This window comes from Pezoporus flaviventris, unplaced genomic scaffold (assembly GCF_033815535.1).
Source record: "Pezoporus flaviventris isolate CSIRO_AGI_PZ_B2104156 unplaced genomic scaffold, CSIRO_AGI_Pfla_v1 ptg000002l, whole genome shotgun sequence".
In the NCBI taxonomy this organism is placed as follows: domain Eukaryota; kingdom Metazoa; phylum Chordata; class Aves; order Psittaciformes; family Psittacidae; genus Pezoporus; species Pezoporus flaviventris.
In genome coordinates this window covers 32,298,451-32,320,090 of record NW_026892550.1, presented here as the reverse complement: position 1 = coordinate 32,320,090, position 21,640 = coordinate 32,298,451, and the positions used below count along the sequence as shown (strand labels likewise).

General features: G+C 36.7%; 1 protein-coding gene across 2 annotated transcripts in view; it reads left to right on the top strand.

Moving 5' to 3' along the window:
- TENM3 (teneurin transmembrane protein 3) overlaps positions 1–21,640 on the top strand; it is a 1,360,315-nt gene that overhangs the window by 1,038,106 nt on the left and 300,569 nt on the right. Inside the window, exons 7-8 of one of the 2 annotated variants that reach the window (XM_061474586.1) lie at positions 157–459; positions 15,088–15,366. In XM_061474586.1, coding sequence (XP_061330570.1) covers positions 228–459; positions 15,088–15,366 — 511 coding nt within the window. In that variant the 5' untranslated portion in view covers positions 157–227. Of the gene's footprint in view, positions 1–156; positions 460–15,087; positions 15,367–19,711; positions 19,761–21,640 lie in introns of those variants that run through there. The other variant, XM_061474595.1, reaches the window with a different exon arrangement.

The window sequence follows — 21,640 nt, the reverse complement described above, 5'->3', positions numbered from 1 at the left end:
TGCATGAGACTCTGGGAAGTCTCGCAAGTATTACAGAAGTGTCTCTCACTCATCACTGATGAGATCTTTCCTTCTCTCCCAGACAGTTAGGAAGCAATCACTGCAATTAGAGGACATTGTAACACATCAGTGGTTGTCTTTCTAATTTTGTTATAGGTGAATGTAAGCTGAATGTAGAGAAGACTTCTAAATAAGCTGGACTGATGTGCACAGAGAAGGAATGAAGTATGGATGTGAAGGAACGTAGGCCTTATTGTTCCCTGACAAAGAGCAGACGAGACAAGGAGCGGCGCTATACAAATTCTTCTGCAGAAAATGAGGAATGCAGAGTGCCTACACAGAAGTCTTACAGCTCCAGCGAAACTTTGAAAGCTTTTGATCATGATTCCTCTAGGTTGCTGTATGGAAACCGGGTAAAAGATTTGGTCCACAGAGAAGCAGATGAGTATACCAGACAAGGTAGGCAAGATGTTTTAATATAGAGTGTATAATTCATTAGTACCAAGTAACCAGGCATTCTTGCTGCAGGAAAAGTATGCTGTTATACCAGTGTCATTAATTTTAGTAGTACTGTACACACATAGTACACCTGTATCTCCTTACATGTTTTACACAGATGGCAAAGCATTGTGTACCATCTTTGAAATAAATAATATATGATGCACAGGAAAGTTAAGTAAATGGCCCATGTTGGGCAATGGGTCAGTGACAACTTTGCAAACTCATGTGAAGTGTTCAGGCCTTACAGTTTAAAAATTAGACCCCCAGCATCAATTTGACTCAGTAATAGATTGCCCAAACATTTGCCACTCAAATATCGCTAAAATGTAAATAGCTTCAAAATTAATAAAAATAAATACAACTGTTCCAAGAAGGCCAAGCTCTATGAACAGGTTTGGGGAAACACAGTGTGTGTGGATGAGCGTAAGAATAATGTATTAGCTCAGTGCCTTTATCTTTTAGCTCACATGGGCAGTAACAGAGCACTGTATGATGACTAAGATTAATTAATTCACGATCAATGCATTTAGGTTTGTTGGGGTTGGTTTTGGTTTTGTTTTTTTTGGGGGGGGGGGGGGGGGTTCTTTGTTTTTTTTTTTTTTTGGTATGTTTTGTTTTTTTTTTAGTGGATATCTATGGTATCTAACCAGATGCTAACACATTACTAGAGCTCAGTGTTGAATTTGAGTCCAGGACGGAGAGACATAAGAGATCTAAATATCTGTGGAGATGCTCAAAACATGACTGGACATAGTCTTGGTCAACTTCCTGTAACTGACAGTACTTGAACAGAGGGTTTGGACTACATAACCTCAGGAGGTCCATTTGCACCCCAGTGGTTCTAAGAGGTTGTACTTGCCTCCAGCTGGGATTAAGCATTTACACATCACTTTCAGTTTCAAAATTGTAGTTTCTGGAACTGGCATTTCTACAACTAAACTACTTAACATAGGAAAAGGAAAACAAGTTATGAAATGTGTGGAGTACTGCAGCCCAGTTATCTAAAAGGATCAAGCTAGGCCAAGAGCTTTGTAAACTTATACCTCATTCTTTTGTATAAAGCTGTCTTCTCTTTTATGAGAAAATAAGGATAGATTTATGGGTAGGAAAAAAAAAAAGCTTCCTCCTTGTGAGAAAGTCCTTAGCTTTTATTTTAGAAAGGTTTAAAAATATTTTCCCTATTGGTGGTTTTTCTTCGTTCCAAGTAGGATAACTTTACATTAGAATTAGAGCTGGCCACATGGTGTTGACTTTTGCCTAGAAATGTTTGCAAAGAAAATAAAAATATTTCTCTTAGGCTGGTGTAACTGAGGCTTGCACCTACTGTAGTCTATTTGCTTTCTGCTGTGTATTTTTGGTTTCCGTGATATGTTGAAACCTCAGGTCATCATTACTCTCTAGTTTTTAAGATGTTAGTCACCTTTATCTCATTACTTTAATAAGATAAATTCAAGAGGAAACTTTCTAAGATCTGTACTGTAGACACTTTTTTAGTAGTAGAGACAAAATTCTATCAAAATAGAGATCATTTATGTAAAGAATTCATAAACTATTGCCTGAATAGGGTACTATTCTTTTTAAATAGCAATAATGGAATGGAAGAAGTTCTGTAGTCTGTCATGTCATATACGATGGTGCACTGGGACTTTGGGATTTTTTTCTCTTCATTTTCCTCAGACATACACATAGTAGTTAGCTAATACTTACTACCCAATATGCAATAAATTACATGTCTATAGCCCTAAAATGGTAGTCTGGCATATGTAGTGTCATCTTCACCTTTCAGTGGTCTCAGCACTGTCATCTGTGACCATTTGATTTTCCTTGTTGTCCTTTCAATTCTCTTTGTTTGGCTTATTGGCTTCCCCTCTAATGCATGCTGGTTTAGCACCTTTGGGGACTGCCTGCAGGTTTGATAGGGTCAGGGTATAAAGGGCTTGTTTTGCTGTCTTAGGCAGTGTGTTCATTTTGATTCATCTTTTGAAATAATTTACTGCTTTTGGCATTGGAAGCATTTTATGGAAAAGGTCTTCAAGGTCATTCCAAAGGTTTTTAAATAATATATAAAGCATGCTTCCCTGTGTTTATTTCCCCCCCCCCCGTCTAGAAACAGAGTGCAGACACGTAGTTTTGTTGACAGTCTAATTACATTCTAGCCTGCTAAATCAACAGGAAATAAATCTAGAAGCAAATAAGGCAAGCTTTAATAAATACCTTTAATTGGAGACTAATTTTTAAAATTAATCATGACTAGTGTTTCACTTATTTTTTCCCCCCATAGTGTGTAAAATAACAATATTAAGTTTCCAGTGTCTGCTGAAAAGCTACTGGAGTAGTTACATGAGTTTCTCAAGTCCCTCAAATGTGGCACGCTTTTAAAAATGTCAGTGTGCTTTTATGGCTGATATTTTGGAGTAAAGCCCTTCAAAGCTTTCTGCTAATGAATCAGAAATTTCCCACCTCTTCTTTCTGAGATTTCTCAGACCGTCATTGTGCTTCCTGCTTCCCAGAATCCCATGGCAGAAATTCCAAAATGGATACTGCCACTGGAGATAGCTGTGTCCTGTTTAGTGGCAGGTTTATCCCAGGACATCTTGCTAAGAGAAGGTTCTTCAACTGTCAGTTCCAGTCACAGAACTTTTTCGTTGGCTTATTTTCTGTTGCTTGAGATTAATTACATAAATAAGAGCCTAAAAATGCATGTTTGTTACTGTAATTACAAAAAAAAAAAAAAATAAAACATCTAGTAAAACGTTTGAATGTAAAATTATTATATTACTGGGATTATCATGTTAATTTTGAAAACTGTTTAACAAGACTTGAAGGGCAGGTATGCTTGTTTAGGAAATTGTAACTTCATCTAGGCAGCACACTTTTGGTTGACATCAGTAAGAGACCTACTGTGGTGGTCTTCTTAAGCCCCTTCATCTGTTGCAAAACTGGCTTTGTTTTTAAACTCCTCAGATGAGGATTTTTTAGCCTACTATTTTAGAACTACTGATTTAGTTATTTATTTTCACGTTGTTGTTATGATTCAGAAAACTTGGTAAGCGGGTGGATAATTAAACTCAGCACCCAAACATGTAAATAAAGACCATGAGCTTTTTTTCTTTAGAAGTATTCCTTGACAATGGATGAAGCACCATGAAAGACTATTTGCTTTCCTAGGTGTGACAATATGATTGTTTGCTGTTTATGTGTTTAGGGAGGAAGAAGACGCTTTATTTTCTTATGCTTTGAAGTATCCAACTATAATGAGTAGCCTGATTTAAATGCACAACTCTAATTGAATTCAGCAACCTGAACGCTTGCATTTTGGAACATGCCCAAGTATGTTGCTGAATTCAGGATTTAAGCTGACTGTATGAAGTTGAATTTCTCTGTTGTACAGAGAAATTTCTGTGTTTACAAAATAAAACTGCTGTGTGAAGTAACACAAAGTACATAGGAAAATGCTATGCCAAATGAGAACAACCAGCCATTGGAATAATCTCCCCACGGAAGTGGGGGATTCCCCAACATGAGACACATTTGATTCAGCTGGAAAAGTTGTGAGCTGTCTTGTCTAGACTGGGCTTTTGAAAAGAAAGGTTGGACCAGATGATCCTCGAGGTCTCTTCCTCAAAAATACCTGAAAGTATGACGTGACTGCAGAGTGGGAGGGAAGGATTTTGCAGTGTAGAAAGTAATTTGTATTGTTTAAATTGCATTAGGATAAAATAACAATAGAAAAATAATTTGAGGATGATCCTGAATCAAACCTGAACTAAACTTTTTATTAAGTTAGTAAGACAAATACAGGTAGGCAAAAACTGTATTTATTTACCATCAGATACATGTTAAAAGGAAGAGAGGAATATGCAGTACCTCTTAAGTAGTCATTGTTCCATTTCAAATAATATTGTTGTTGCAGGACAGCATAGTGACCCTATAGAGTGATCTGTATATTAAGTCAGTGAGGTTTTGCACAGGAGCAGGAGGCTGACCCATGAGCACAGGTGGCAGGTTGTACTGCAGATTTGCGCGTATTTGTCCTTTTGTACAAAATAATCACAGGACTGTTTGTGAACTGTGTAAATTGAAGGGCTGAGCTGCAGACACCTTTTGCTAATAGAAGACCTGATGAGGCAGTGGAAGCTTTGTTAAATTTTTATTTTTGAAAGCTTGAGTCAGCTATGATTTAGCCTGCAGGTAATGTTATTAGGTTGTCTTAGCTGGCAGTGAGAATGAGTTCATCATGTTTATCAATCAGAACAATTCACTGTCAGCCAAGCCTTAATGTAATTTATTTTCATGCCACCCCATTCAGTTTTGCAGGAGAAAGTACTTCTGTGCATGGTTTTGTGCGTGTACTCTTCTTGAATACTGAAGTGCCTAAATCAGATTAAATACCCTAATAACTCCTGGGAACTGCAAAAAAAGGGGCTGAACTTACCAAACAAGTGAAGAAAAATAGTTTCTTTCCTTCGCTACATGCTGAATCACTGATACCAGGTTGCTGAAAAGCAAAGCATATACAGTACATTCCAGTGTCTGGATGTATTGTAGGTATCGTTCAGCTGCTACTCCCATGACACTTAGATTTAGGTGCTAGAAAAATCCCACCATTCAGTGAAAGAGGGACCTGAAACAGTGATATATATGCTTTGACAATTTTATTGTATAAGATACTAAACATTGTCAGGGATACATTTTTAAGACTTCAGAAACCTGAAATGTTAATTGCAACTTCTATCCTGATGTAATATGACTCCAAAGCCTATTGCTTTTAAATACGAGCTGCTCAAAATGAGTTATTTGGATAGCAAAATATTTAATCTTTCTAGTCTTCATAAATGTCAACTGTAGGATTAAAGGATTTAAATGGTCATGTTTTTAAACCTAGAGCCTACTTTAAAGTAACCTCTCTGAAGCAGTGGAAGGACGTACATGCAAGACCATTTTGACCTTCCACTACCTATGCCTTAATGAGGGGCTGATTTTGACTGTTGAGTAGGCAAGTGATTCTCAATAGAAGTGAATTGGCCTGCTTTACAGACTGTTTACGAGAAGGTATGAAATAATAGACAAGTGACTCTGTGCTCACCTGATGAGCAAATTAATCACCATTCAGTGACATGGCAAGTGCTGTCTTTCAAAACCTGAGGCGGATATTAGAATTAGTGTTTTATGTTCCCGGCTGCAGTGCAAGATATGTGTCCTGATTATCATCATGACAGATACTTTTTTGTTATGCTAAAACACGGCCACCTGCAGTACCTGCCTGATTTGAGTGAGTAACTCATATAAGGAGCATGCAGTGCCAGTGTGTTCTGGATAATTTTTTGGCCTTGAGCTACACACATAACCTTCTGCCAGAGGTGTTTTTTTTTGGTTTGGGCTTTCTTTTTTCCCCCTCTGTACTACAGGAATAATAACACTTACCAACCTCAGAGGCGTGTTGGGAAGATTAATTAGTTTATGTTTGCAAAATGCTTTGAAGATGAAAAGCGCTGTAAGTGCCAAGTAATATTATCATCTTTCATTGCTGTACTAGTTACTCCTTAAAGCAACAATAAGAAGTTAATTGGTTTTCAGGTTCCGGGTGATAAGGATCTGTTGACTTTTAAAGTTACTCTATTAGCTACAGAGTGGTACTAAAAAAAAACCTTTCACTTTTATTTGATTGGTAGTACATTTAGCTCACGCTCAGTGATACGCACACTTGCTCTAAGGTATTCATCTAGCTGAAATTGTCCCCTTGTGGATCATGGTCTGTAGATGAGCTACAGATCCGGAGACAAAGGGCAATTGTGATTCTCCAGGGAAAAATCAACCTTGGTTATTGCCAGTAGACTGCTTGATCAGGCATTTCTACACAGCTTTGGTCCACAGAGTAAAAATCTTGCTTTGACCAGTCCAGTTGAAAAATAAAAGAATTAAGTTCTTGATCATACTGACTAGGGATTTGTAAGGTGATCAACAGGCCTTCACAAGGAGTTTCAGCCTCATAGAAAGAAAGATACTGTAGAGGGTCTGTAGTTGCTCCTGCATCTTTCCATAGCCCTTATACTGAGATGTATGTGCTGCTCGTCTCCATAATGAAAATTAAACTAAGAACTAGGGAGATAAATGGATCACATGTGTAGCTATGAAAGATTACTTCAGTGTGTTAACATCTAAGGAGAGAATAAAGCTAGAAAAGTGTGCAGTTAGTGATGGGGTGAGGAATGAAAGAGGCTGAAGAGGCCCGTCTGTGCCGTCCATTGATTTAGTGCTTAAGGCTGAGAGTCAGGGCTGTAGGCCAAGCTGTGAGTGATTGCTTATTCCACCACTGGCAAATAAATGCGGAAAGTGAAGCAGAGATGTAAAATGGAGTAATTCCTCAGAAAGTTCCTGATTCTGAAATTAGTTTGCACAATGTCACAATTTACTGGCTTGAGAGTCAGTACTCAGCAATACTGACCTAATTAAAGCTGAAAGAGGAAAAGGCAGGGCCTCTAGTTTTGTGTTTCTTCTTTTTTGCTTTGCAGTGCCATAAATATATGAGTTGAATTCTTTCTTGTCTTTAATATAATAGATATTTTGCTAGAAAATCTGAATGAAGATAATGCTACACTACATCTATTATGGGGGTTTACAGAATGGAAACCCTTTTGGAGGTTCTGATGGAAAATGTGAGTGAGAGAGGGAGTAAAAGAGATTTTCATTTCTGCAGAAATCCTTAGGTCTGTGTTTCCTGTTATTTCTTGCACTTACCTATAGCAATGTTCCAAGCATCTCATTCAGTCCTTGCATTACAGAGCTGATTGCAATGAGTGTGGGGTACTTGTTTATGAAGTCCTACAAATAGAAATATGTGGGCTACTCTGAATAGGTATAGTGTTTTGTTGTTTTGTTTTTTTTCTTTTTAGCTATTTGGGGCCTGTTGAACTAATCAAGTTTTCTGTCAAGCTGAGAGACACATCCCTTTGGGGGTCTCTCTGCTCACTTGTGGTGTCAAACATGCTTTTCCCATGTGGAAAGGCAAAAATAATGGTAGTTTTTCACTCCTCCCTGTATGGAGGAACAGCAGTGAGCCTCAACTCTATTTTGCATGATTCCTTTCATACTGCCTCCTTTCTCCTCACCTTCTTTCCCCATTTCAAGCTGTATGTCATGTCATTAGCATCATACTGACCTTAATGTGGCAGTTCATACCTGTCAAATCTGTGGTTGTAGGCTCTTTGCAGACTGGATATCCATCATCTCTACGTTGCTTACCCTTGGGTCATATTTTCTTCACATCTATCAAATTTAGTCTTTATTCGTAGTTTGTAATAAATGGATGCTGAGATGTTGATGGTTTGGTTCCAGGATCCAAAGTTTAAGACAGGGGTCTAAAATGTCTATACTGTCATTCTGGTCATGATCAAGACTGTGTTCCTTGCTACTCATGGAGTTATGTTTTTTTTTTTTTTTAGGTTTGGGTTTTTTGTTTGGTTGATTTTGGGGTGATTTTTTTTTTTTTTCCCTCTTGTAGCCCATGATCTGGACAGCTATGTTAGTTTCTCTCAATTTAGTTCATATATTATGTAGTCATAGTAATAAATACAGATTTTTATTTAAAATCCCAAGATCTGGAACCATAATGCTTAAATTATTAATTATTGGAACATTATTGCTGATGCTGCAGCTTGAAGCTTTGAGTTGTGCAGTTGTGAAATTATCTGCAGCTGACTTTAATCTTACTCTGTAGTAGCTTCAGAGGGTTTGATGAACAGTTCTTTATCCTTATACTGGATTAAGGAGTGCTTCATATGTTCTAGTCCATGGATTAGTACTGAGGATCCCCTACCACCCTCCAGCCTAACAGAGAATAAAATTGAATCTCCTATACTGCACAGAAGAGTCTACATGTTTGAACCAGAATTTGGAAAACTGGTGTCAGGAAGATTCAATTCTGTTTCTTAAAATAAAAACTTTCCCAGGCTAGCATTTCAATTTATGTCTCCTTGTGATTCTATAGTTTAATGCTAGTAAAAATACATAGCTGTTTAAATATGATGCTTGAAATATTTTAGTTGGGGGGGGGTGTTGGTTTAGGTTTGGGGTTATTTTTTATTTAAAATTGACTCAGGTTTCGAGTCCTACATAAAGTTCTTCTACCATGAGTGGCATAGTAAGTGCAGATCAAAGAACTCACAGTATCTGGCACTGACTTTTTCAGAAGTCACTGAGTCCATGACTTAAATCCCTATATGCTTTTGAAAGCCTATAAGGAATGCAAGAGCTGTGTTACTGTTTGCTTAGAAAAATGAGCATGTGAAAATGATATGCACAGTTGCTAACATTTAATATAATTTAATGCTGTTATTATGTAATTTACGGGATTTTTGGAGAAGCAAATGTCTTTCATACGAATCTTACAGCTGCACTCTGAATCAGATAATGATGAGAAAAGGAGGCTACCATGGAGAAGTGAAAAGAGTGAAAGGTCAAGAAAGAGAGATTAAGAGGTGACAAGGAAGAAGGCTGTGATGAGTGAAGAGAAAAACATAGGAATTAAAACCAGAAGAAAAATGTGATACAGTGGATTAGGATGGTTTAAATTTCACAGATCATTTTCACAAAAACAAAGAGAAATCAGACTGTAGTAACAACAACAAAATACTCTGGAGAATCGGAAAGGAGAAATGTTAATATAGGCAAAGCTCATTACTTGTCAGTCTTCACTGCAATTTCTTGCACCCTAGCAAACAACTGCAAGTACAGCTTTGAAAACTCCTTTTTAGTAAATTTATAGTGAAGTTTGTGACAGAATAGGTGGTATCACATCTATTACTCATTTGATGGTATCACATCTATTACTCATTCTCTCTTTTGTGTAATTGTATTCTACCCACCTAACATTCTGGCTTCTGGAGACAGCATTTTTACAGTACTTATCAGTTTTATAGAGCATCCAAGGCATCTGTTTTGCTGTTGTGTATTTAAAAAAAAAAAAAAAAAAATCTTTGTCCTTTCCAACAAATTTGCTATTCTACTGTACATTCATTTCCATTTTAGTGTCCTTCCTCTTTTTCTTCCAAAGGACCACCTTTGTAGGTGTCCCAGACTGTATTTGCCAGAGTAAATAGAAAAACATATTATTTTCTTTATAAAGAAGTTACATGTTTTTCCTTAAGACACTAGGTAGGACTGACACTTGAAAATAGATGATGTTTAAGATCCCATAGGAGTGCATGGAATTCTTGCTAAACTGGCCCAGCTCTGCTTTGATCATCTAGGAAGATGTAATCTAATCCATGTTCTCAGTGGTCCTGCACTGACTAGCTAGTGCCCCGAGAACAGTTTTGCTGCCTGCTGTTATATACAAAGAAGCTCTTTTTTCCATCTTCGACTAGCACATAACTGAGCTCTGTATTTTTCAGGAATTAGAGAAGTGAACAGGTGAGCCAGTTGGCAGTTAACAGTTATTCCTTCTTACTTGTCATGTGTGTGAGTTAGGAAGGCAAGGTGCTGTTGAATCGGGTCAGTAGTCTGGAGCTCTTGGTTGTACAGAAATGGTGAAGCATTTCAAAGATGCGGTGCAGCTGTGTGCTGGCTTCCACTCTGCAGACGGTATTCAGAGGTACTGTGAAAGAGCTACAGGTAACCTGCTTCAAATATAGCACAGTAATATTATCTGAACATGAGTACAAAAGGAAGTACTTTCCCCATATCAAAATAGCAGAAAACAGCATGGTCCTTGCAATAACAATTTTCAGCAGTCTTGACATCAGTGCTGCTTGTATAATAAGCTTATATGAGAAGCATTGTATTATGAGGACATGTTTGTATGCAGTACTCTGCAGATCGAAAATAAAAACATGAGAAAAATACTTTGTCCTCATTTGCTTTCTAAGAGAATGAGACTTCTTTTAATTAAAAAAATTAAAATCAGGGTTAAGTAGGGAATCAAGGAAATCTATGGGGGAAGATTGTTCTCCTAAGGAGCATGGTCATAGTTTTGTGCATGTGTAGCTTTTGTTGTTTGACAATTTTTCTAAGTTTAATGTAAGAATTTTTGTCATGTGTTATCACAGAGTGATTTTTGAGTGGCAGCGTGGTGTTATAGACAGACAGAAGGCAAGATACAAAAGAAGAGTAGATTAAAAAGGGGACTAACAAGTACTAAAGGGTGCAGAGACAGCAGACATAGCGCAAAACTTCTTCAGAAACATAAGCAAGAGCTAAACTAAATAGACCTTTGACTATGGGCTTGGATGGGTTTGGGACCTCTGCCTTTTTAGTACTATGCATATCCTGTTACAACAAAACCAGTTGGCAAAGGCACTATAATTCCTCTGGTTTAAAAGATAGGGGTGTGGGTGTATTTTTGATGTTAACTAGGCAGATGCTTTCGAGGCTTTTCAGATTTTTGTTTCTTTCCCTCTTTCTGAACTAGTCTACTGTTGCTGAACCTTGACTTGTCAACTTATCAGTGGTTAATGAATTATTAAGGACAGTGCTAATGTCTGGAGATGCTGACAAATCCTCTGGATATTTTTTATTCATTCTTTTTGTTTGTTTCCACTTTTCATGATTTTTAAGAGTATCTCCATGTATATATTTAGTATAGATTCAACTTAGAGCAAGCACTAACAAGTGAAGAACCATGGGGCCTATTCTTTTGTTTAGCAGTCCTCTTCAAAAACCCATTTCCACAAGATAACATTTCCAACTTGAAGCTTAAGTAATTATCGATGTTTTTGAGCTAACTCTTCAATTTAAGCCAAGGAAACAAACGTGGCACAAGTACAGCAGGTTTCCATTTAATTCCAGCTGTTAACTTCTGGATTTCTAAAATAATACGTAATTTCTGCATACGTCAGATTTTCTTATGCACATTTTTATTAAACTTAAAAAAAAAATCATTTACATTTCTAGACAATGTGACCTATGTGATTCTGGCAGAGAAATATATATGCACGCACATATACATACTCTTAAAAAGAATTGTTACACTTTTTTGTATGTATTTAATGTAGTTAAGGAGATACACCAATTTTATGTGGTTACAACATTAGAGGTTATATATGGTTACTGTTGGCAAATGCTATGTTTTTAACAGTGATTTCTGTGCAAGCTTCTGAAAGGTATTTTAGGGTTATGACGTTAAATTTCTTCTTGTTCTCACAAATGGAGAGTGTCAGCAGTCCTAACGCTACCCATAAATTGATATTCCCAGGTAAGAGAAATGCAGTATCTGATGGTAGTGTGGTAGTGAACAGCATTATTTTTTATTTTAAAACCTAACTTCATGATACATCATCCCAAATAATGCAAAACTCCCAAAGGTGTCTCCAGAACAAGTCTCCTTGAAATGCTGTGTCCAGGTTTTTTTTCTATTTTACACTTCATAGTCCTTTTCTTTTAAAGGAAAGTTAAAAAAACAAACACCACCACCACCACAAAGCATTCTGCCTATTCTGTATTTACATTTTCTTCTCAGGAATTAGTTCATTAAAATTTCCAAGTTGTTTCTAAGTCTTTATGAACTGTTGAGGCACTTACTGTCAGTAGGAGAAATTGCAAATGTGTGTATAATCCAAGAGACTGGTGATTAAATCCCTCACATTGAAGTCATTCTGGAAAGGTTAATTGGAAACTCTAAGAACACAAGAAGGAGAACATCCTCTCTTTTTCTTTCTTTTTTTTTTTTTTTTTTACCCACACTCTGCTCCTACAACCTCCTTTTCAATTTTTATATTTAAATTTTTTTCCACAGTATTGTTCATTATCAGGTAAAAGCCCCCAACTACTCTGCTGCCCACTACCTCAGCATTCCAACTGTGTTCAGCCCTACCTCAGTCCTGGAAGACTTCCTGTTTTCATTGGTCAGGAAACTTAACATGTTGTAGAATTATTATATTATGTATGTATGATTTCCTTTGGGATATAAATTCTTACACAAGTACATATTTTTCCATGTCAACTTTTTGGTTTAGGTTTTGTGTTTGCAGTGGTTTTTTTTTTGTTTGTTTGTTGTTTTTTTGTCATTTGTGTCGGCAACTTACATGGAGTACAATCCTCTTAGTAAAGGTCTTAGGAAAGCTTTAATTCAGAAGATGATTTAGCCTGATGCTTCTAAATCTACTACAACGTTTCTGGGTTATGCTGTAAAACTTCTCAGTGTAGTGAAAAGCTCTAATATATTGAATGGGCTGAGAGAGCAATATACAAACCTTCCCCCCTTTTCTGTTTTGGCCCTGTGACATGCCAGTTTGCTTTTCTTACCAATCATAAGAGGGGAAAAAAGAAGAAAATATTTTACATGGATGTAGGCTTTTGTAGACTTAGTTAAACAAATAAATCGTCTATTAATAGATGGTAGATGGTACGTTGTGCCTGAGACAAGTCTCCTGGAAAAAGTGATCATGGAGGATGTTGTTATATAGTGCCTGAAGTAGTTTCTCCTAAACAGTTTGCTTAAAAGGAAAAAAACATGGTGGGGGGGAAGGGAATAAATAGTCTCTTCAAATTGATGTCTCTGCACAGATGTCTCCCTGAGTAACTGTCTGAGTGCAAAGAGATACTTTTTGCTGTGTGGGGAGCATGGGGCTGTGTGGTGTACAGGCTGGCAAAGGAGCTGCAGGTTGCAATGGTCACCTGCTGCAGCTGCTCTAATTGTGTCTCAAGAGGCAGCATCTGTGTCTGTCCACATCCTTCCTTGCCTCCAGACCTCAGCACCATGAGGTTACTGGGACCATAGGCATAACATCTTGTAGCATTGAAGTCAAAGCAGTAGCTTTGTTACTGACTCAAGTAACCTTCTCTTCTGTCAAAAATACCTCTTCCTTTCCATTTTGCTTCCCAAAACCCTGTTCTTAGAATCAATAAGATGCTGCATGTGCAACTGTGTATACACGTTAGCCGCTTCATGTGTGTAGGTACACCTGTATACATATATATGCACACATGGGCGTCTCCTATATTTGGTTCTGACTTTAAGAGACTGTTTGAAAATGTAGATTCGTGTAATAATGTACTAAATGCATAAAACCAGTGTTCTAGACTGTCACCCTTAGCATATAGTTACCAAAATGCAAAATAATAAGCATTGTAGACACTTCACTATTTCCAGCTCTGACCCTATTACCACTGGGCGGTTTGTTTGGCCTGTGCTTCTCTGATTAGTTTCGACTCTTTCAAAACCTGGGAATTGACATAGCTTTAAAAATTTATAAGACACTATCAGTGTACATGGTAGTCTGCTGTTCTTACAGCGTTCACACTGTTAAGATGTAGTCACAGGTATGCTTATTCCTTTTATATTTACCTCCACAGCTGTATTTTCATTTAAATATTTATTCACAGCTGGATAATAAATGCAGTTTGATTTGTACCTAATTGTAGTAACCAATTTTCATTATTCATTAAAGTTATTGTCAGAATTCATTTATAATTGTGACTGTGAAGAAACTTACGGTGACTGCAGCAATAAAATAATTAACTACCTCACTTAAAAAAGTCAATGACCAGGGCATTAATTCCTAGTATTTCAGTAATTATTTACACTTCTGTATTCACATTTCTGCAATTCTGTTTCTGACTTGCAGGATTCTGTCCTTGCTGTATTATAAGCTTTAATTATCTTACATATTTTTATGTTAAATGACTAATTTTGGTGACATTAGGACGCCTGTCAGATTCAAAAATTGAATGTGTGTTCTCATTTGTTCCCAGAGCTATGAAATAATTGTGGGCTAGGGTGGAAAAGCATTATGGGTACAAGCATGCAAATGAACTTGCCAAGTATCTGTATATCATAAAATGTTTTAAATCTATGGACATAAAAGTAGGATGAAGGCACAGCCATTAAAAAGGCAGTCATTTTTGAGTGTCGCATAATTTAGACACTTTAAGTTATTGAAGTGTCATGAGTCTATTGCTCCTAATTTATTAATACAATCATTGGGGATTCACTTATGTCTCTTGCTCTGCCCCAAAACAGAGGCTAAAAATCTGTTTAAAATGCACAGACTCTGCTTCAGCAGTAAAAGCCTAAAATGTTTCTCAAAATAGAGACACAAAAAAATAACATCTTTACTGTAGTCCTTGTTCTGTTTGTTTGTATTTGTGTGTTAAAGTAGGGCAGAGAGATCCAGTAAAGACCAAGTGAGTTTGGTTTGGAATTCAGTTTTTCAATTGCCACATTAGGGGACATCTGCATAGGGAAAACAACCTATTGCTTTGGCCAATAACCAGGATGCACACACACAAAAAGATAATCCTGAAGGATGGGAAAAAAAAAAAAAGGAAAAAGTTTGACTTTTAATCCTTTCATGTGCTGAATTGGCTTTTCTTAGTTTGCAGTTCTGTTACGTTTCTTGCCTACTCAGGAGCACTTTTGATGTGTTTAAGTATTGACGAAACAGTGCCAAGGTAGTATGAATGAAAGGGGCACTACAGAGAGCTGGAGACAAAAGAATCCACTTGATTGTAATATGTGCAGAATTTTGACAAAACACCTTGTATGACACCTGAAATAATTATACACATGAAGAGATTTAGGTTTAGGTTCTTTTTAAAATACATTTTAAACAAATCTCACTTTTTGTTATCTTTTTTTCCCCTAATCAGGACAGAATTTTACCCTAAGGCAGTTAGGAGTTTGTGAACCAGCAACTCGTCGAGGACTGGCATTTTGTGCGGAAATGGGGCTCCCCCACAGAGGTTACTCTATCAGTGCAGGGTCAGATGCTGATACTGAAAATGAAGGAGTGATGTCTCCAGAGCATGCCATGAGACTTTGGGGCAGGGGGGTCAAATCAGGGCGCAGTTCCTGTCTCTCGAGCCGTTCCAACTCAGCCCTCACTCTGACTGATACCGAACATGAAAACAAGTCTGACAGTGAAAATGGTAAGTTTTTATGCATATGCCCATATGTAAATCAATGTTTTATTTGCTGTTTTGGTTGACACTCGATAATTTAAAATCAGTAAAGGAATGGCCTTGAATTTTATTTTTTTTAACCCACTCTTCCCTTCTCCCTCCCCCCCAACAAAGTCAGTATTCAGTATTAGTCTTAACTAGTGTAAGCTTTGGGTGCAGTGTTTTAGCTATTTGAAAGAGTTTAATCAGAGAAAAGATTAGCTCTGTTTTATCTCAGGCCATGTCACCTGTTACCCTTTGGGGAACAGCTAAGTAAGTGGTGATAAAGTTGATCCCCAAGGCCAGCTTTCAATCAACAGTTTCATTGTAAGCTCTTCTTCAAAACATCTTGGAGAAGTTGCAGAATCTTGGAATGGATGAATGAACACAAAGAATGGCTTATTAACAAGGCTCATTTGTTCAAAAACAAATTTGATTGTGCTTTAAACTCGTAGCTGATGAGAGCAATTGGAATTGTGGTGAAGAGGGACATGTGGCCTTTGATGTACCTGGGGGACTGGATTACTGTGCAATTAAAATCTGAAAAAAAAACAACTCAACAACCCTAAACAGCAGCTTTGTAAAATGTGGGCTATGACTATTGTATATTAAGGCTTAGTTTTTGTATGAACAGAGGTTAATACAGTTGGTTCATTTTTTAAAGCTTTTAAAAAAATTTTTTCTTCCACTTGAGGTATGAACCTAATGCGGTGTTAAATGCTAAATGCACAAATATTATAAGACATTTTATCTTTAACTTCTTTTTATTTGCAGAAGATTGTCAGCTTTACTGGAATTAGAGTGATTGTTCTGTTAACTTCATGACTTTCTATATGACAAATTCAAAAGAGGAATAAGGAAAAATGAGTAAAAATAAAAGTTAGAGATGGCTATTGCCTGCATGTCTACATGTCATTTTATTAATTTATTAAACCTGTCTACATAGCTGTACAAATGTCAGAGCAATTTTATTTTATCCTCTGGCAGTAGCAGTAACACATTGTGGGAAACAGCAGTGTTTATGTGTGTATGTATTTTAAAAAAAAAAGACAGTTTTATTTTAAACTACAAGCAATAATGTTTAGTTTTACCTATTTATTATTTTAACTTTAGTTCAAGAAAACAAATCCAAAGCTTTATTTTGGTATAATTCATAATTGTCTTTTTCACTGGTGTCTGGTTCTAACTGAAGATGCCTATTCAAGATGGCTGTCTTAGATGGGATCCTCCTTTTTTTTGGACTTAAATACTCCATGTTCACAGGTGTCTTGTTTCGTGCTTGGAAAACTTGTTTTGAGTTGGAGGTTGTTTTGAAAGGGGGCAGGAATACTTGCCAATCTCCTTTTGACGATGGAGTTTCTGTTGGATGACTCTTGATATTTCAGTTGCAAAGCAATCTAGAATAAATTGCTGAGCAGCCCTGTGATTTTTCCTTTTGAGAGGTCTATGCTAAAACATTCCCTTGAGTCTTTTCCTAAACCCCTAGGTTAATGATTTTGAAAATACATATTTATATATACACACACATGCATGATTTCATTAGAGTTGTACCTTCAAATTACCAGAGGTGACTTCTTTAGAAGTACAATAGGTTTGCTGTACTTTTTAATAAACCCTACATTTGCGGTTTTTAAAAAAACAAAATCCTGATTACAATATGCCAAAACTTCCTCCATGAGCTTAAAGTTAGTTTATTTTTTTTCATGTGTGAAAAGAATGTGAATATGTTGGCAAAGACATTATTCTGCACTGGTTAAATTTATGCAAGGAACGTCTGATGTTTGATACAACTTCACCCAAGAGCTTAGTCACTAAAAAGGGTTACAGTTGATTTATTTATTGATAAGGGAGGCCAGCAGTCTGACTTAAGGAGGTAGTGGGACTGCTGTGAGGCTAATGAAATTTTGATGGCTTGAGAGTCCCATGGGGTTATGAAACATATAATTCAGACCATGTCATGGGTCTCCATTTCAGTGGAGATGATACAGAAATGGTGAAAAGCTTTATCTTCTTTGGTATTTTTCTCTGAATTTTTGTTTCCACTGAATATGGAAGATTTGGCTGAGAAATATCTTATACACGTAGTTGGAACTCAGTGTGTTAAATGCTCACAGTAGAACAGAAAATATAATTTAAAGTCAGTGAAGATGTATCATCCTGGCAGGCACAGGTGCTCTAATCAAAGGACCACATTGCAGGTGTGAGTTTTGTTAATTTGTGGCCAGAAGTTAATAGCTGTGCCAGTGTACTGTTAAAATCTGAAAAAATCTGATAAGGCTTTGAAAACAAATTAAAGTTATGACAAATCCTCCTACTACATCCTGCTTTGTGTGTATGAAAGATTCTTGACTGAATTTTGATGGAACTGTTTTACAGGTAAAAACATTTCTATGGAGCGTTTACCTCCATAACACAGATAAGAAGCAACAGGTTATGATGAGCAAAACACAACAACAGATCGTACTTTCCTTACCTAAAAGCTTCAGTTCTTGAGCAATCCCACTGTTCACCCAGTAAAACTATTCACTGTTTAAACAGTCCGTTACCATATGCAGACCTTATTGGAGTTAATGGGACTATTTATGATGAGGAGAACTGTGATTTATCCTACAGATAAACTACATGATTAACTATTTGTTGAATATACTTGGGGTTTTCTTTCTTGACACTTAGGCAAGAAGAGTAGCTTAGGATCAAAACACTATTTCCTTTCCTTCCTTGTAACCATTGTGTATATTTGCTCTTCTGAAATAGATGTGGATTGCATATCCTCAGGAAGGTAAAATTCAAGCTTCTGTTTCATAATGAAAATGAATAAGTGGAAATAGTTTGTTAAGGATATTAAGTTTTATTTGTTGAGGTCTCAATATTGTCTTTCTAAAACCCTACAAAAGCAACCTGAATTTTTGAGTAATATTGACAGGATTCAAAGTTTCTTTAAACAAATAACACTGCACATGCTTAGCTTGCAAAATGTTTAATATATTAATAGCATAACATGGATGCCAGCAAATTGATTTATTGTTTTTTCCTTCTCTTTTAGAAAGCATCAGAACTCTATCAAAAATAAGGTTTATGGATGTATCCTCACATCAAAGTTTTAGGTTACTGCTCAGTAAATCATTCTGAAGAGAAATATTTTTCTTTGAGCTCATTCAAGTTCCGTATATGACTCTTGGCATCATATTCTGAGAGATTTGTCATGTCAGCCTCCCTGAAGGAGGACTTGCATCTGTTAATCTGGGCAACCTACCAGTATCACATACAATATGATGTATCAATTGGACTACATTGAGCATGCATGTGCTTCTTCAGGCTTTCTTCTCCATTCCCTTTTCAAGTTATTTCATAAATGATGCTTTGAGAAATTTATGTTGGTAATTGTTCTAGGAGTAGTGGCTTTGAAATACAAGCAGCCCATCTTTTATATGCCTGCCAGTAACTTTATGATGTTAAGCTGTTGTAAGATTACTAAAGCTTGTCTTTTAAACTTGATAAATATTCCAACAGAGTAATAGGTAGAAGTTGTAGTTAGGCTTCAAATGGCCCCTTTGCTTGAAGGGTCAATATATGGTATGGCAGAATCTACTACTTTGTTTAAATTGTTTTTAAATCCATTAAACTGCAATCCCTGACTTAATGAGACACCAGAAAGCTAATAAACAAAACATGAAATTTACTTGAGCAAGTTATTCCTGAAGTCCAGGTCCTTATTAAGTTAGTTATTTATTTGTTGTAAAGTTATAGATCCAGTTTTGTATGTTTTTTGTGATGGTCTGAAATTCAGGCTATGGCAATGATTGACAGGGAAGTCACTCATTTAAGATTTAAGCAAGTCTTTGTCACCTTCTGTTCCTTTGAAAGCAGTATTGACAGTGCTTCTGAAAAACTGTTGAGCACTCAGGATAGATGCGTGCCATATCGTTGACTCTGCCCACAGCCACAAAGACTAGCTGTGAGTACAGAAAGTAGTTCTGAGGGCACTACCATGTGGGGTTTTATTTTCTTAATTAGTTAAAGTTTTGCACTGGTGGGGGTTTGTTATAAGACCAGAAGTGTTCAGGATGTAGCAAAATAAAAAGAAGAATGGGAGAGAGGAGTAATAAATTGTGGGCTCAGGATTCATTCTGAATTGGTTAGAGAAGTAATTTGAAGCTTGGACCCATTTTGCAGATACGGAAAAGTAGAGATTGATGGTAGCATGTTCACTGCTGAGGATTTCTTAGAAGAAAAAATACCACTATCAGCTGTGTGAGCATCTGCTTGTTTCCTCTCCAACTTCAGTTTCTGAAGATAGCATTCTTGTGAACCTAATACTCTCTTGTCCTTCCAGAATGGTGAATTTACTGGCATTCAGATCTCTGAAAACCAAGAAAACATTGGTAAGATCCTTGTCAAGACATTTTAAATCTGTTCTCTCTAACCCAGTACATCTATAACACATACTTGAACTTTGCATTCTTAAATAATGCACATCATTCAGGAAGTAGTGTTAAACATTTTCACCTGTTTAACATCCTTCTTTATGCTAAGACAAAACTCACTGTAGATGAGCTCTACTATTCAGTATAGCTGCTTGGAACCTGCTAGCCAAATGCTCAGCCTGCTGATCAAAGCCAGCCACATAGCTGATGAATTAATATTCATCTTACTTCCATACCACCATTTACAGCTTCTTCGCTCTTTTCCACAGTATCCCATCTAGCAATTATCTACCCCTCATTAAGCATGCCACTATCTCTTAAATCCTGCTTTGCTGCCAAAGAAATTTCATAACCAGGAAATTAGTCTGTTTTATTGTTGACAGAAGTCAGCTCTGAAATATTATTTAATATCTAAAAAGCATACAAATTTTTCTTTGGTTATAGACACACAGAACGGAAATCCATAAGTAAAAGTAGTAATCCCTGTTTTCTGAAATACTTTCAAAAATTTTCGGTAGTTACACTGATTTTCACATTGTGTAATGTTATGATTGTAGTTCCGCGGATATATTTCAATAAATTTTCTTTAGCATTCACTGTTAATACAACTGAAAGTCATGTTGAGAATTCCTTTGGCTAGTGGTAGCCAAAGAGGGAACAGCTGGGCTGACCTTTTTACAGTAACCTTTCGGGATCTCCTGGATTTCAGAGATCCACTGAGTGTCACTGACCTTTCTGTTGAGAAAAGGTATGAGATTCCAAAGGGCCATCTTAATGATGTTCTGGGGGTGGGAGTCTGGTACAGAACATCAAACCAGAGGATGAGGGCCTTTGGAAACACTCACCCAAATCTTCTGATGCGCAGGAGCTGCAGGCTTAACAAGAGCTGACAGCAGTAAAATTAGAACTGAGGTCTGTGAGGAAAAGAAAATCTAAGAAGAAAATTTCAGAGAATTCACTCTTACCTGTTAAAAGTTATCCTTCTAATGTTATAGAGTAGTGAAAGAGGAGTTTCAAGACCAGCTGTCGTAGCTCAGGATTTATCCAGAGATCTGAATTTCAAGAAAGAACCATGCAGAAAATGGAAGGAAAGTCAAATTTCTGAGGAGGAGCTTAAAATGCTGCAGCTGGGGAGGTCCAGGCATGCAAATTAAACTGAGACATAATCAGCAAAAAAGTGAAGACTTGTACAGAAACATGAATGCTAAGAAAAGGGAGAAGAGGGAGTTGATTTATTACTTAATAGTGAAGGAAGACTAGTAATATATTGCTGATATGTTTTCTTTAGTTTTTGTTTCAGCATTTGCTAACTGAGTAACTGATCACGGAGCTAACATTTATACTTTAAATAAAGGATTAGAGGTTACTTAAATAAAGAAACTTTGTCCTGCATATACAAAGTGTCTACAGCCTCTGAGCTTTTTATGACTCATGTCTGAGAAATCATTGATGAGATGGATATGGTTCTGGAAGGCAAAATCCAGCTTCAGGAGCAAAGCTAAGGAAAAGGAAACTGCCTAATCAGTTAGACAGAAAACATCCTAGAAAAAAAAAGAAAAAAGTTTATGCTTTATAACAATAAATAATAAATGAGTCTTGTCAAGCTGTAATGATTTTCTTCAGTGATAGTGTAAGCCAATCCTTGATAAGGAAAAAGGAGCAGATGCTAACAATAATACCTATTATGATATTAGTAGGGCTTCTGACACTGCCTCACTACTGACATAAATAGAGATACAGGGTCTAGGTTCATTATTACAAGACAAATGTACAACTTATTGGAAAAAACTGTAAATAGTGATTATTGGTATTTCGTGAACAGGCAAGTTGAATCAAAT